This window comes from Equus przewalskii, chromosome 31 (genome assembly GCF_037783145.1).
Source record: "Equus przewalskii isolate Varuska chromosome 31, EquPr2, whole genome shotgun sequence".
Classification (NCBI taxonomy): domain Eukaryota; kingdom Metazoa; phylum Chordata; class Mammalia; order Perissodactyla; family Equidae; genus Equus; species Equus przewalskii.
Genome location: NC_091861.1, coordinates 24958452 through 24974182, shown reverse-complemented (window position 1 = coordinate 24974182; position 15731 = coordinate 24958452). Strand labels below are relative to the sequence as shown.

At 37.4% G+C, this 15731-nt stretch overlaps 1 protein-coding gene across 6 annotated transcripts in view; it reads left to right on the top strand.

Moving 5' to 3' along the window:
* Positions 1-15731, top strand: part of LOC103554612 (complement factor H) — a 162718-nt gene that overhangs the window by 5195 nt on the left and 141792 nt on the right. For 5 of the 6 annotated variants that reach the window (XM_070602389.1, XM_070602383.1, XM_070602382.1 and 2 more), the window contains exons 2-4: positions 1449-1622; positions 13660-13854; positions 14294-14470. In XM_070602389.1, the coding sequence (XP_070458490.1) occupies positions 1449-1622; positions 13660-13854; positions 14294-14470 (546 nt within the window). The remainder of the gene's footprint in view (positions 1-1448; positions 1623-13659; positions 13855-14293; positions 14471-15731) is intronic. The other variant, XM_070602397.1, reaches the window with a different exon arrangement.

Sequence of the window (15731 nt, the reverse complement as noted above, 5' to 3'; positions counted from 1 at the left end):
AGAGAGAAGCAAGGAATAAACAGTGGTTCAAGAGTCGTGTGAAAATGACAGACTTGAGAAGCTAGTTTTAACATGAAATTTTAAAAAAGCATCTTATCATCGAAGATTAAGGGAAAAGCTTAAGTCCAGAACAGCTACAGCTAAAGTTTAAGGAATATTAGAAAGAAATCTAGAGAACCCAAAGCTGGTAGTCTCGATTGATTTCTGTGAATGCAGGGACTTATTATCTATGAAGGGTTAATTGTGTTAGGTGACTTGAAGATAATGAGGAGACTATGGGTCACTTACTTTGGGAATGGAAAAGGAAGTAATTTACAGGCAAATGAATGGATTTCAGCCAATGCTGAATGTCCTCTACAAGGTTTTAGTGCAAAATACAATATGGCACCAATATAAGAGGTTATGTAACATTTTGACAATAGTTAAAAGGCATGGTATTTTGTTAAAAAGGGAACATTGCAAATTGATCCATTGCTGAGATATAGCAAAGTTGATGGAAAGAACTGAGAGAGAACTTTATAAATTAGGATGGACTAGGTCAATTGATAGCACGCTAGAGCCCACAGGTCAAATCCAGCCAGGTTTTTTTTTTCTTTTCCGTAAATGAAGTTTTATTAGAATATAGCCATGCTCATTTGTTTATCTATTACTTATGGCTACTTTAGTGTTACAATGGCAGAAGTGAGTAGATGTGACAGAGATCTTTTATCTGATCTTTTCAATAAAGGTTTTCCACATCCTGGACCCGGTTGTTCTATTACAGTAAGAAAAACGTATTCCAGAACTTCAGTAGCCTAATCAACTAAGGTTTATTTCCCATTCATGCTCACGTCCAATGTAGGTCTGAATGGATTCTGCTCCTTGTGTTCGTTGTAAGAAGCAATGGATGGAGACATCATCTTTCCATGTCCTTCCTTAATCACTGCAGCTGTGGGGAAGAGACCATAAAAATTCACACAATGGCTTTTAAAACTTCCTCCCTAGATGGAAACTTCCACATTCATTTCCTTGTCCTACGCAAGTCATATGACCATGTCCACTTCAAAGGGGAAGGGATATGCAATCCTACGAACTTTCTGGAAGGAAGAGACTCAGAACATTTGTAAGCAGTCCTTAGGAAAACTACAGAAGCCAAGGAAGTTGAAGGAAGTGGGAAGAGTAGTCAAAGTGATACATCATGAATTCATTGCCGTGCATGGAATATCATGATGTATGTGGTGGCTTTGGAGAAAGAGGATTCAAGAGTCCAGGAGGCACAAATAAATCAGATGAGAGATATAGCCGAGGGAAATGCGTGATATGGGGGAAGGATACGAGTCTGTGCTCATTTTAATGCCCTTTGTGCTGCGGTAAAGACAAAAAAAAGGTAGCATCTACTTTATTTTCATGTAGTTGATTATTTTAATGGGCGGAGTTCTACCTTATCCACATATCCTTTTGCTTTTCAGAAACAACATGTGATCCTCCTTATATTCCAAATGGTGTCTACACGCCTGAAAGAACTGAACACAGAATTGAACAGGAAATCAGATACAAGTGCAAAAATGGCTTTCATCCTGCAACACGAGGAAATACTGCAAAATGCACCAGTTCAGGCTGGGTACCTTCTCCAAGATGTATCTGTAAGTTCCATTCATATCTTGACCTACTTCTTAATTCTGAAATTACTTTCTCTTAAACACAAAAACATAGGGACACAACAGTTCCAAATATTTGCCTTACCATGTAAGTAAAGCAGAGGTATTAAATGTATTCTTTGCTTTTCAAAGTAGCCAATTCTAAGTAAGATCAAAAACAGTTTTTGAAATTAATGAATTTTATTTTTATTTCTTTGAGGAAGATTAGCCCTGAGCTAACATCTGCGCCAATCCTCCTCTTTTTGGCTGAGGAAGACTGGCCCTGAGCTAACATCTGTGCCCATCTTCCTCTACTTTATATGTGGGATGCCTGCCACAGCATGGCTTGCCATGTCTGCACCTGAGATCCGAACTGGCGAACCCTGGACCGCCGAAGCGGAACGTGTGCACTTAACCACTGTGCCACTGAGCCGGCCCCCAAAAACCATATTTTTGTAAATGAGAAACTCTTTTAATTTTTTGCTATTAAACATTAAATATATGTGTACATGTGTATGTGTGATTATATATTTCTCTAACTAATGTAATTCTAACATCTGAACTAAAACATCAGGTAAGACGAGTGTCTTTGAACCCCTAGTCTATTTGTTATTTATTTTTGCTTTACAAATTTATTCCAAAACATATTGGCTTAAAGTAACAAAACTGCATCATCTCAGAGTTACTACGGGTCAGCAAGTTGGGATGGCTTAGCTGGCTAGTTCTGAGTCAGACTCCTGTGTTGCAGTCCAGATGTCGGCCTGGGCTGCAGTCACTGGAGGGCTTGGCTGGGCTGGAGGACCTGCTTCCAAGATAGCCCACCCACGTGGCTTTTGGTAGAAGCCTCAGTTCCGTATCACATGGGTGTCTCCATAGGCTGCTTGAATGGCAGCTAACTTTCACCAGAGCCAGTGATTGGAGAGAGAGAGAGAGAAGGAAGCCTCCATCCCATTTATGACTTAGTCACACACTGTCACTTCAGCCATACCTGCTCCTTAGAAGTGAGTCACTGAGTCCAGCACACTCAAGGGGAGAGGAACTAGGCTTCCCTTTTTGGAGGGAGCTGTGTTGAAGACATTGTGGAATTTTCTAAAGCCATCACGGAACAAAATGCCACTCAATTCAACAGAGTTTTATTTCTGGGGACATTTCCTCTGCCCTTTTTCAAGTGTTTTCTGTCTCTACAAATATATTCCTTTTCTCTATATCACAGTTTATTGTAAAAGTGAACCCACTCAAGCTGGATATTCCATGAACAAAAAATGTAATGATACAAATAATAGGTCAATGGCCTCAATGTTAATTCCAGGCCTAAGTCCAAAATGGATTTTTGATGCATGAGACTCATGAAGAAGAAGCTGTTATCAGTAAGAAACAGACTTCAATGTTCATTGGCTATAAGGAAAATGTTTATTTAGTTAGACTTGACATACAACATTATATTGGTTTCAGATATACAACCTAATGATTTGATATTTGTATATATTGCTTAATGATCACAACAAGAAGTCTAGCTAACATATATTAACACACACAGTTATATACTTTTTTCCCCTTGTGATGAGAACTTTGAAGATCTACCCTCATAGAAACTTTCAAATATACAATACAGTGATAAAACTACAGTCACCATGCTGTGCATTACGTCTCCATGACTTAATTATTTTATAAGTGGAAGTGTGGATCATTTGACCACCTTCACCCATTTTGCTCCCACACCCCACCGGCAGTCACCAATCAGTTCTCTGTATCTATGAGTTATTTTTTTTTTTTTAGATTCCATATATAAGTGAGCTCATACAGTACTTGTATTTCTGTCTTTGCCTTATTTCACTTAGCATAATGCCCTCAAGGTCCATCAATGTTGTCACAAATGGCAAGATTTCCTTCTTTCTTATGGCTGAATAATATCCCATTGTGTGCGTATATATATATATATATATATATTATATATATCCATACATCCATATACCACATTTTCTTTATTCATTCATCTATCTATGGACGTGTAGGTGGCTTCCACGTCTTGGCTGTTGTAAATAATTCTGTAATGAACATGGGATGATAGATATCTCTTCAAGATAGTACCTTCATTTCCTTTGGATAAATACCCAGAAGTGAAATTGCTGGATCATATGGTAGTTCTATTTTTAATTTTTTGAGGAACCTCCATACTGTTTTCCACAGTGGCTACAAGTTACATTTCCACCACAGTTCACAAGGCTTCCCTTTTCCCCATATCCTCACCAACACTTGTTATCTCTTGTGTTTGAGGATAGCCATTCTAACAGGTGTGAGGTGATATCTCATTGTGGTTTTGATTTTCATTTCTCTAATGATTAATGATGTTGAATATCTTTTCATGTATGTGTTGTCCATCTGTATGGCTTCTTTGGAAAAACGTCTGTTCAGATCCTCTGCCCAGTTTCTGATTAGATTTTCTTTTTTGTTTCTTGCAATTGAGTTACATGAGTTCTTCATATCTTTTGGATATTAATCTCTTATCAGATATATGATTTACAAATATTTTCTCCCATTTGGTAGCTTGCCTTCTCATTTGTTGATGGTTTCCTTTGATGGGCAGACACTTTTTAGTTTAATATAGTTTTCCCACTTGCTTGTTTTTACTTTTTGTTGCCTTTGCTTTTGATGTCAAATTAAAAAATCATCTCCAAGGCTCATGTCATGGACTTTACACTCTATGTTTCTTCTTGGTTTCAGGGCTTAGGTTCAAATCTCTAATCCATTTTGAGTTAGTTTTTGTGCATGGTGTAAGATAGTGGTCCAGATTCCTTCTTTTGCATATGGCCGTCCAGCTTTCCCAATACCATGTATAGAAGAGACTGTTCTTTCCTTACTATATATTCTTGGCTCCTTTGGCATTAATTAATTGTCCATATATGTGTATGTCCATATATGTGTTCTGGGCTCTCTATTCTGTTTCATTGATCTATATGTCTGTTTTTATGCCAGTACCACACTGTTTTGATTACTATAGCTTTGAAATATAGTTTGAAATCAAGAAGCAGGATTGTTCTCCTTTCTTAAGATTGCTTTGACTCTTTGGGGTCTTTTGTGGTCCCAAACAGATTTTAGGATTGTTTTCTCTATTTCTGTGAAAAATGCTGTTGGAATTTTAAAAGGGCTTGCTATGACTCTGCAGATTGCTTCGGATAGCATGGAAATTTTAACAATATTAATTATTCCAATCCATGAGCACTGAATATCTTTCTGTTTGTGCTTTCTTCAATTTATTTTATTATTGTCTTTTAGTTTTCAGTGTGTAGGTCTTTAACCTCCTTGGTTAGATTTATTCCTAGGTATTTTAGTCTTTTTGATTCAATTGTAAATAAGATTTTCTTAATTTCTCTTTTTCATAATGCATTATTAATATACAGAAATGCAACAGATTTTTATGTAATGATTTTGTATCCTGTAACTTTACTGACTTCGTTTATTAGTTCAGATAGATTGTTGGTGGAGTCTTTGGTGTTTTCTATAATATAACATCATGTCATCTGCAAATAGTGACATTTTTAGTTCTTCCTCTCCAATCTGGATAATTTTGTTTGTTTTTATTCCTAATTGCTGTAGCTCAGACTTCCAGTACTATGTTGAATAAAAGTGGCAAGCATGGGCACTCTTGTCTTGTTCCTTATCTTAGAGGAATAGCTTTCAGCTTTTCACTGTTGTGTGTGATGTTGGCTATGGGTTTGTCATATATTGCCTGTATCATGTTTGGTACATTGCCTCTATGCTTAGTTGTTGAGAGTGAAGTGCATGCTAAATTTTGTCAAATGCTTTTTCTGCATCTGTTGAGATGACCGTATCATTTTTATCATTTATCTTGTTAATGTGGTATAGTGCATTGATTGACTTACGAATGTTAAACCATCCTTGCATCCTTGTAATAAATCTCACTTGATCGTGGTGTATGATCCTTTTAATATATTGATGAATTTGGTTTGCTAATATTTTGTTGAGGATTTTTGCATCTATATGCATCAGGAATATTGGCCTGTCATTTTCTTTTCTTGAAGTGTCTTTGTCTGGTTTTGGAATCAGGGTACCACTGGCCTCATAAAATGAGTTTGGAAGTATTCCTCCCTCTTCTATTTTTTTGAAGAGTTTGAGAAGGATTGGCATTTGTTCTTTTTTAAATATCTACTATAATTGACCATTGAAGACGTCCGGTCTTGGACTCTTTTTTGGGAGATTTTTGATTACTGATTCAATCTCCTCACTAGTAATTAGTCTATTCAGATTTTTTATTTCTTCATGATTCAGTCTTGGTAGGTTGTATGTTTCTAGAAATTTATCCATTTATTCCAGTTGTCTCATTTGTTAGTATAACTGTTCATAGTTGTCTCTTCTGATCTTTTTTATTTCTGTGGTATCAGTGGTAATGCCTCCCTTTTATTTCTGATTTTCTTTGTTTGACTCTTGGTGAATCCAGTTAAAGACTTGTCAGTTTTGTTTATCTTTTAAAACACCAGCTCTTTGTTTTACTGATCTCTTCTATTGTCTTTTTGTCTCTATTAAATTTATTTCCACTCTGCATTTTGTTATTTCCTTCCTTCTACTAACTTTGGGCTTCGTTTGCTCTTCTTTTTCTAGTTCCTGGAGGAATAAAGTTGGTTTGTTTATTTGAGATTTTTTTATTTCCTGATGTAGGCTTTTATCACCATGAACATCCCTCATAGAATGGATTTTGCTGCATCCCATAAGTTTTGGTATGTTTTATTTCCATTTTCATTTGTCTTAAGGTATGTTTGATTTCTCTTTTGATTATTTTCTTTGACACATTGGTTGTTCAGTAGCATCTCCATGTATTTGTGGATTTTCCAGTTTTATTCTTGTAATTGTTTTCTAGTTTCATGCCATTGCAGTTGGAAAAGATACTTGATATAATTTCAGTCTTCTTAAATGTATTATGCGTTGTTTTGTGATTTATCCTGGAGACTGTTCCATGTGCACTTGAGAAGAATGTGTATTCCATTGCTTTTGGATGGAATGTTCTGTACATATCTATTAAGTCCATCTGGTCTAACATGTTGTTTAAAGTCGATATTTTCTTACTGATTTTCTGTCTGGATGATCTATCCAGGGGTGAAAGTGGAGTATCAAAGTCTCCCACAATTATTGTATTGCTATCTGTTTCTTCCTTTAGGTCTGTAAATATTTGCTTTATGTATTTAAATGCTGCTATCTTGGGTGCATAAATATTTACGAATGTTATATCCTGTTGTTGGATTGACCCCTTTATCATTTTGTAATGCCCTTTGTTTGTCTCTTATTCTAGTCTTTTTTTTAAAAGTCTATTTTGTATGATGTAAGTATGGCTACCTCATGTTTCTTTTGGTTTCCATCTGCATAGAATATCTTTTTCTATCCCTTCACTTTCAGTCTGTGTGTATCTTTAGATTCGAAGTGTCTTGTAGGCAGCATATAGATGGGTCTTGATTTTTATCCATTTAGACACTCTATGTATTTGAGTGGAGAAATTAGTCCATTTACATTTAAAGAAATTATTGATAGGTATGCACTTATTGCCATTTTGTTGATTTCTTACCTGCTGCTTTGTAATTCCTCTGTTCTTTTCTTCTCTTTCCTTCTTCCCCCTTAGTGATTTGATGATTTTCTGTTGTGCTATGCTTAGATTCCTTTCCCTTTAACTTTTGTTTATCTAATATAGATTTTGCTTTTGGTTACCATATGGCTTACATAAAATAACTTATATTTATTACAGTCTATTTTAACTTGATAACAACTTAAGGCTGATTGAATTTTAAAACTCTACACTTTTGTCACACACCCCCACCCAACTTTTATGTTTTTGTTGTCACAACCTACATCTTTTTATCTTGTGTATCTCTTAAGAAATTATTGTAGTTATATTTTTACTACATTTTTCTCTTAATCTTTGTACTGACTTTATAAGTGATTATGCCACCACCTTTAGAACATTAGATTATTCAGAATTTACTCTATATTTACCTTTGCCAGTGAGATTTATTCTTTCATATGTTTCCCTGTTACTAATTAGAAGCCTCTCATTTCAGCTTAAAGATGATCTCCTTTAGCTTTTGCTTGTCTGGAAAATTCTTTATTTCTCCTTCAATTCTGACGGACAGCTTTGCCATGTAGAATCTTGTTGGTTGGCAGGTTTTTTCCTTCAGCACTTTGAATATGTTGTGCCTCTTTTCTGGCCTGCAAAGTTTCTGCTGAAAAATCTGCTTATAGTCTAATGGACTACACAGATGTGTACAGAACAAGTTGTGCTTCTCTTGCTGCTTTTAGATTCAATCCTTGTCATTAACTTTTGGCATTTTAGGAATAATGTGTATTGGTGTGGTTCTTTTTGGGTTCAACTTATTTGGGAATCTCTCTGCTTCCTGACTCTGGATTCTGTTTCCTTCCCTCGGATAAAGAAGTTTTCAACCATTATTTCTTCTAATAAGTTTTCTGCCCCATTCTCTTTCTCTTCTCCTTCTGGAACTCTTATAATGAGAATGTTGGTCTGCTTGATATTGTCCCATAAGTCCCTTTAGTTATTTTCACTGATTTTCTTTCTTTTTTCTTTTCTAATTGGGTGAGCTCCACTTTGACTTCACTGATTCTTTCTTCTGTTTCTTCTAGCCTTCTGTTGAACTCTTATATTGTATTTTTTAGTTTACTCACTGTATTTCTTGGCTCTGTGACTTGCATTTGGTACTTTCTTATATTTTGTCTCTCTTTGTGGAAATTCTGACTTATGTTCTCCTGAACTCAGCATCTTTATGAGCATTATTTTGAACTCTTTTATGGATAAGTTGCTTATCTTCACTTCATTAAGGTCTTCTTTGAGGTGTTATCTTGTTCTTTCATTTGGAACATATTCTTTTGTTTCTTCATTTTTCTTGACTATCTGTGCTGATTTCTGTGCATTAGAGAAAACAGCCACTTTTTCCAGTCTTGAAAGTGTGATCTTGCATAGAAGGTGATTTTTTTTTAAAAGATTTTACTTTTTCCTTTTTCTCCCCAAAGCTCCCCCCAGTACATAGTTGTATATTCTTCATTGTGGGTCCTTCTAGCTGTGGTATGTGGGACGCTGCCACAGCGGGTTGATGAGCAGTGCCATGTCCGCACCCAGGATTCGAACCAATGAAACAGTGGGCTGCCAGCAGCGGAGCACGCGAACTTAACCACTCGTCCATGGGGCCAGCCCCAGAAGGTGAATTTTATAGTTCAACTCTGTCCCAGCTCTTGGTTGTCTCTCAAGTCCTCGTGATTTGCTTTTAGTGGTCCCCAGTAGTTGAGGGTGTGTCAAAGTCCATCAGTGTCCCAAAGAGGAAACTCTCAGTCAGCCCCTAGATTTCAGGCTGATTGGAAGCCAGGTCCTCAGGCAGCAGCTTTTACAGTATGCAAATATACCTCTTTCAGGGAAGACTGGAATATGGACATTACGGTCTGCTCCCTCTGAGCTGAGCTGTGGGGTGACAGCCAATTAAGAACACTTTCTTTCATTGCTTCTGTCCTGTTGAAACCATGAACATAAGCCCCACTGGGAACCAGAGCCAGACAATCAAGCAGTAATATCTGGGCAGTAGCCACAAAAACTGGGGCAGCAGATGTACAAACCAGGACACCAGTTCCCGTCCAGGAGATACTAGTGCTATTGAGCTTGGCAAAGGGAGAGCATGAAGATAGCACCTGCCCTTGAAGGTCTCTGGAGGGAAGATTACCATGGGCCCTTACTTGTGTTCAATTAGAAGCCTGCCCCTCAGGCCTCAGCTATAAAGATAGGCTAATAGGTCTCTTTGTCAGTAAGATGACTCCTCAGTCTCTTGTCTCTACTGTGTTCTGGGGCAGGTAGCTAGTTAAAAATGCTTTCTCCCTTTGTTATAGTCCTGTGGGACCCATGAACATAAGCCCCACTGGCCACCAAAGCCCAGGAATCTAGACGTATCCCCTGGACTTGCAGCCATAGAAATTGGGGCCCAGAGGAGGGTACAGATATTGGTGAGCAGGAGCAAGGCAGAGGGAGAGCACACAGATGGTGTCCCCTGGTCTTGGTCCCTTGGGAGCACTTAGCAGACTTCTAGATGTGTGGCAAACCAGAAGCCTGCCCCTCAGTCCAAAGCTTCAGGACAAGGTAATAAGCTTCTTTCACAGAAGGAGTGAGGTTGTATTTCAGTCTGCATCTGCACTGTGCCATGTGGGTGGTAGATGGCCACAATTGTCTCTCCATTTGCTACAGTCTCATGGGATCCATGATCACAAACTTCAGTGGCCACCAAAGCTAAGTGATCAAAGAACATCCCTTGGGTGTCAGTGAGTAAATCTGGTACCACAACACAAAAACTGGGGAGCCAGACCTTTGTACCGGCTCCTGTCTTGGCGATACTGGCGCTCTGGAGCACTGCAGAGGGAGAGCGTGAAGATATCACCTAAATTCTAAGGGCTTTGGAGAAGATTACATTCAATGCTTAGGTTTGTGTTTAATTAGAACTCTGAGCCTCAGGCCACAGCCATGAAGATAAATCTAATAGACTTCTCGAGGAAAGATGGGCATCTCAGACCGTGCCTCTCTGCTGTGCCCTTGGGATGGTAGCCTGTTAAAAACTCTTTCTCCCTTTGTTATAGTCCTGTGGAACCCACAAGTATAAGATCTGTTAGCCACCAGATCCAAGCAATCTGGAGGTATCTCCTGGGTGCCAGCAACAAATATCAGGGCATCATAGAATGGTACAAGCTCCTTTCTAGGAGATACTAGTGATTTGGAGCTAGGCAGAGGAAGAGTACAGTCTGGTGCATTTCGGGAGGCCCCTGGACGTGAGTTAAATTAAGTCTGCACCACAGACCAATGCTTTATGGTAGGAAAGTAAGCTTCTTCCACAGAAGGTCTGGGCACTTTTCAGTTGGCTTCCTATGCTCTGGGCCCTGGGGTTGGTGAGTCCACACACGTGGGCCCTTTAAGAATGATTCCTCAGGTAGCTATAGCTTTGTGAGTCTTGTGGACACAAGCCCTGTTGACTTTCAAAGATAGATGCTTTAGGGGCTCATTTTTCAGGTGCTAGATGTGGTGTTCAAACCCTTCACTCCTCAGGGAGATGCTTGGGGTTTTGAGTTCCCTCCTGACTGTGGGTCACCATGATTGGGGTGAGGTTTATGGTGAGATGTGTCCAGTTTCTCCTACCCATGTCAAAGTGGATTTTTCCTCATTTGCCTGATGTGTAGGAGTCACTCAGCTCCTTCTATTTTTTTTCCAGAGGAAATTATTCTGTTTTTAGCTGTAAATTTGATGTGTCTGTGGGTGGAAGTGAGTTCAGGATCCTCCTACATTGCCACCTGAACCACTTCCACAGGGAAAATATTTAATCATGTTTATGGTTGATTTATGAAAATGATAGATCAGCCCAATTGTATCTGGATCTCAGCAAGGTTATTCCACAAAGGACGTTATGAGGTTCTTGTGGACAACATAGTGAAATGGACAGGCTAGATGATTTATCAGAGAGTTTGCAGTTTCATTAAATGACCTTCTCTGATTCTCAGATGCAGAAATTTGTTCTTAGGCCCACTCCATCATTCATTTGTGTCATCAAACAGTTTGACGATTTGGAGGAAATGCAGTACAAATTCACACCTGGAATGATACCGGGCAAAGCGATAGTGAATCTCATTGGCACAGATTCATCGTTCAAAAAGAATCCTATACACTAGGTTGAATCTAATAACATGATATTTAACAGTGATAACTATAAGATCCTGAGCTTGGGTCAAACATATTAGCTGTACAAGTATGGAGAGAGTAGAAACAGTTTTAAAAATTAGTGAATATTTTAACCAATTTTGAGATAAATTTGAGTCAAAACTATGCTGGAACTACCATAACTGCCAATGAGACCACAACCTGCATTGGTAGAAGTGTAAGAGGTAGAAGGAAGCTATTGTAAGTGCTGCCAATGTAAGTGCTGATCAGACCAAATGGGAAATAGTATATTTGCTTCAGAAATGATGTTGTTAGATGGTAAAGACAGATTGAAGTGTACCCAAATGAAAGAGAAAAATAACAAAGGAGCTCAGGCCTGTGATAATAATAACGCAATTTTAATTATACTTACTTTGTGTACCTTTAGAAAAGAATTCTCATTGGACTATTTTATTTATCTCATTTCCTTTGAAACACCATAATGTGATGGACAACCACGCTTGTTCTGAAATCAGACAACTGGGGTTCAATTTCCTCCCCTATAATTCAATGGAAAATTTAACTGAGCTCCTTAAGACTCCAGTTCTTGCAAATCCAAAGTCTCAAGCTTGCCCAAAGTAGAGTTATTGTTGAATGACACGCATCTTGACATATGATGATGAAATTCATCCAAAGGTAAAGAGAAAATACTCTCAATCTCCAAAATGTAGTGGGGGAAAAAAAACCCCTGGAATGTTACTGAAAAGGAATGAGATTAAATGAGCATTTGAATCTCAGTATTAGAAGCTTCAAAAAAGTGGACAAACATCTAAGGATGAGAGTTATGGACTTTAGACCAAGAATCTATACCTAGAGAAGATATCATTCAAAAATCTTTTTTAAAGAAAGACATTAGTATATGCAAAGATTCAAAGTTTATAATACACATAACAAGCCTGTAGAAACTATTGAAAATTTTCTCCAAACAAAAAAGAAAATGGATCAGTGAACTTAAGGAAGATGAAGAAGATAATGAATACTTGTGTGTGTATATCCATGTGTGTGTGTTTGAAATTTTTTTTAACATGTTGCATAAAGTTTCTTGTAATAGAATCATATTTCGTGGAAAAAATTTATACTCAGGGGCCTGCCTGGTGGTGTAGTGGTTAGGTTTGCACACTCTGATTTGGTGGCCTAGGTTCGCATGTTTGGATCCCGGGCATGGACCTAGCATGGCTTGTCAAGCCACGCTGTGGCAGCATATCATATAAAGTAAAGAAAGATTGGCACAGATGTTAGCTCAGTGACAGTCTTCCTCAAGCAAAAAGAGGAAGATTGGCAACAGATGTTAGCTCGGGGACAATCTTCCTCACCAAAAAAAGAAGAAGAAGAAGAAAAAGAAAGAAAGAAAGAAACAAAAACTTAGACTCATCTGGTAGTAAAAGTTGTAGATTATCTCTAAAGCATCCAATTAAAAGGGCAAATTTTTCTGAAAAATATTATATATAAATGTTTGTAAACAACAAAACAACATAGCACTTAAACATATATGTTAAAATTATTCAGTATATTAGAAGAACTGAATAAAATGTAATTATATTATACCGCATTTAAAAATATGTATCAGAAATATTTAAAAGCATCTCATTCTCCAACTAAAATCAGAAATAAAAAATCAAATGTTTACCATAATCTTAATGATTTGGATATTAAGAAATATTCCTACTTCATTTGTCTAGTTAAATAAAGAAGGGAACATTTGCCTCAATGACTGGTTTGAGGCTTGAATAAGAATGCTATTTTTCTGTGTGTTAGGACCAATGGAAACTTTTTGTGCTTCTCTGTATTTCTTGCATTGTTTCCAATAAATAGAAAATAAACTAATGAATGTTAATCTAAAAGAAAATCACCCCACTATCTTCCTACATTGAGTTGGGCTCAGAAGAAAAGGCAGGACTCTGATTTCTGATGAGAATAACAAAGGAAAATAAAACAGATGAGCTGAATGATAAAATGAGCACTTTTATCTCTCAAATGAGAAGCTCGTTTAATCAACCTGGGCTAGGATTTATGTACTCAAGGAGACCTCATTAAATAGGTCTGCACAGTTTTCTTCCTGGAGAGTCTTCATACAAGTTTATATATCATATGATCCACAAGACATAATTTTATCTTCATTACCAAGGACTTCCTCACATACCTCAGTCATCTGAATTTGATAACTTCTCTTGTCCTAGAATCTCTAATGCAATGAGGATAATTAGGCTAATAAGAGAATATAATTCACCAATGAAACAATTCATCTCTAATCTGACTTTTTATTAAATTAAAACATTATTTATACTGGTTTCTTATGTTTTTTATTGAAAGTGAAGACTTGTGATTTTCCAGACATAAGACATGGAAGTCTATACAGTGAAGACTATTATAAGCCAAACTTTCCAGTGTCTGTAGGACGTTATTATTCCTACTACTGTGATAAAAATTTTGTGACTCCTTCAGGACATAGCTGGGATTATATTTATTGCAGACCAAAAGGATGGTCACCAGCAGTACCATGCTTCCGTAAGTAAACCTCTTTATAATTGTATGTGTATCAGTATTTCAAAGACTGGAGAGAGAAAAACACATAAGTGAATACAATTAAGTCTTGTTTGAAAAAATAAGGCTAAGGAAGGAGTTCTATGGGAAAAAAAATCAATGTAGGTCTTTCATAAGGAGCTCTTCATGAGAATCACCTGAGAGATAAGGATGGAGACTTTACAAAAATATCTATGTAATTTATACATATTTTAATAATGAAACGAGGTAAATAATATTGAATATTAATTTTTATTTTTTAAGGAATATTTGGTAGTAGCTATAGTTTTCCTTAAGTTATACATTATTTTTGGATACTTATTCATTCTAATTTAAATGCTGTAAAGATAATTGTTAATTTAGTATTTGGACCAAATTTGTGGGTTTTAAAAAAATATTCATCTATAATTTTTATGATCCTTAGGACAATGTAACTTCCATTATTTGGAACATGGAAACTATCCAAATTATGAAAAAAAATATTTACAGGGTCAATCGGTAAAAGTTGAATGCTATTCCGGCTACAGTTTTCCAAATGAGGAGAGCTTAATGACATGTACGGAGAACGGCTGGTCCCCTCCTCCCAGATGCATCCATGTCAGTAAGTAAACTGCTCTGAGAATCACCATGTTTCTGATTTACTATATTAACTGTGATAAAATGTTTATATCAACATCTTTGTTTGCCAGTGGACCTGTTTGATTTTATTTTCTCCAAGGGTGTATGAATGGATCTAAAATTTTCTCGATACATATATAGCAAAATAAATTAGCTTATTGATAGACATTAGCCAAGAAAATAGCAAAAGCACCACAAATAAGAAACCTGTAATGATAGAATGACATCAGCAAGATGGTAGAAAAGGAGTTTCTATTTTCTTTGCCACAAAGAACACTGACTTTGACAATCACCCATGGACAAGATCAACTTTGTGAGAGTTTGGGAATCTAGCAGAGAAGTTTCAGCACACCACTTGAGCAAAAAATCCAAGATTGGATGCATTGACGAGGGTGAGTTTGAAAGTTTCACTTACCTGAGTCACCCCTCCCCTGAAGTGGCACAGCTCAGTGCCAAGAACGATCCACTCAGCCCATGATTTATCTACTAGGGGAAAGAAAGAGCTTGTGAGTCAATGATTGGCTCCCTCATCTGTCTGCACCACTGACAAAAAGTCCCATTTCTTTCCAACTACATCCAGAATACTGAAGTGATATGCATCCTTCAGGGGTTTGAGAGAACCTTGGAGCACAGCAGCCAGGGCTCAGAATGCCTCAAGAGACACAGATCCTGCTAACCACTTTGCAGACTCTACCAGGAAGCCCACTCATTAGCCACTGGGGATCCCTTGCCTGCAGATCCTGCTCACCAAGGGGCACCCCTGACACAAGACACATCTCACCCACACACTCCCCTCCCTGTGTACACCCCCAAAAGTAGTGAGTGGGAGCCTTTGCCAATGGCTAGTGAGCAAATTCAGAAAGCAAATCTGACTGCACAGGAATGGGAGAGCACAAACTTGATCATTGAGCATTGCCCCAAGGAAAGCAAACAGGAAGCTGTTAGCATCCAGACTGGCTTTGCAAGATTTAGAGAAAGCATATAATGTAAGAATTCCCTCCCAGGAGGTAACAAGGCATGTTGAGCAAGTGTATTCATAAAAAGATCTGAAAAAGCCTCAGATTTCCTAGTAGGGGTGACAGAAGTTATTTCCTTCCAAAAGTTAGTCTTAAGGACTAGACGAATTAACTTCTTCTTCAAATGTAAAGACAGCAATGCAACATTTCAGGAACCATGAAAAAATCAAAGAAACATGACACCACAAAATGCACACAATAATTTTCCACAAACTGACCTCAAATAAT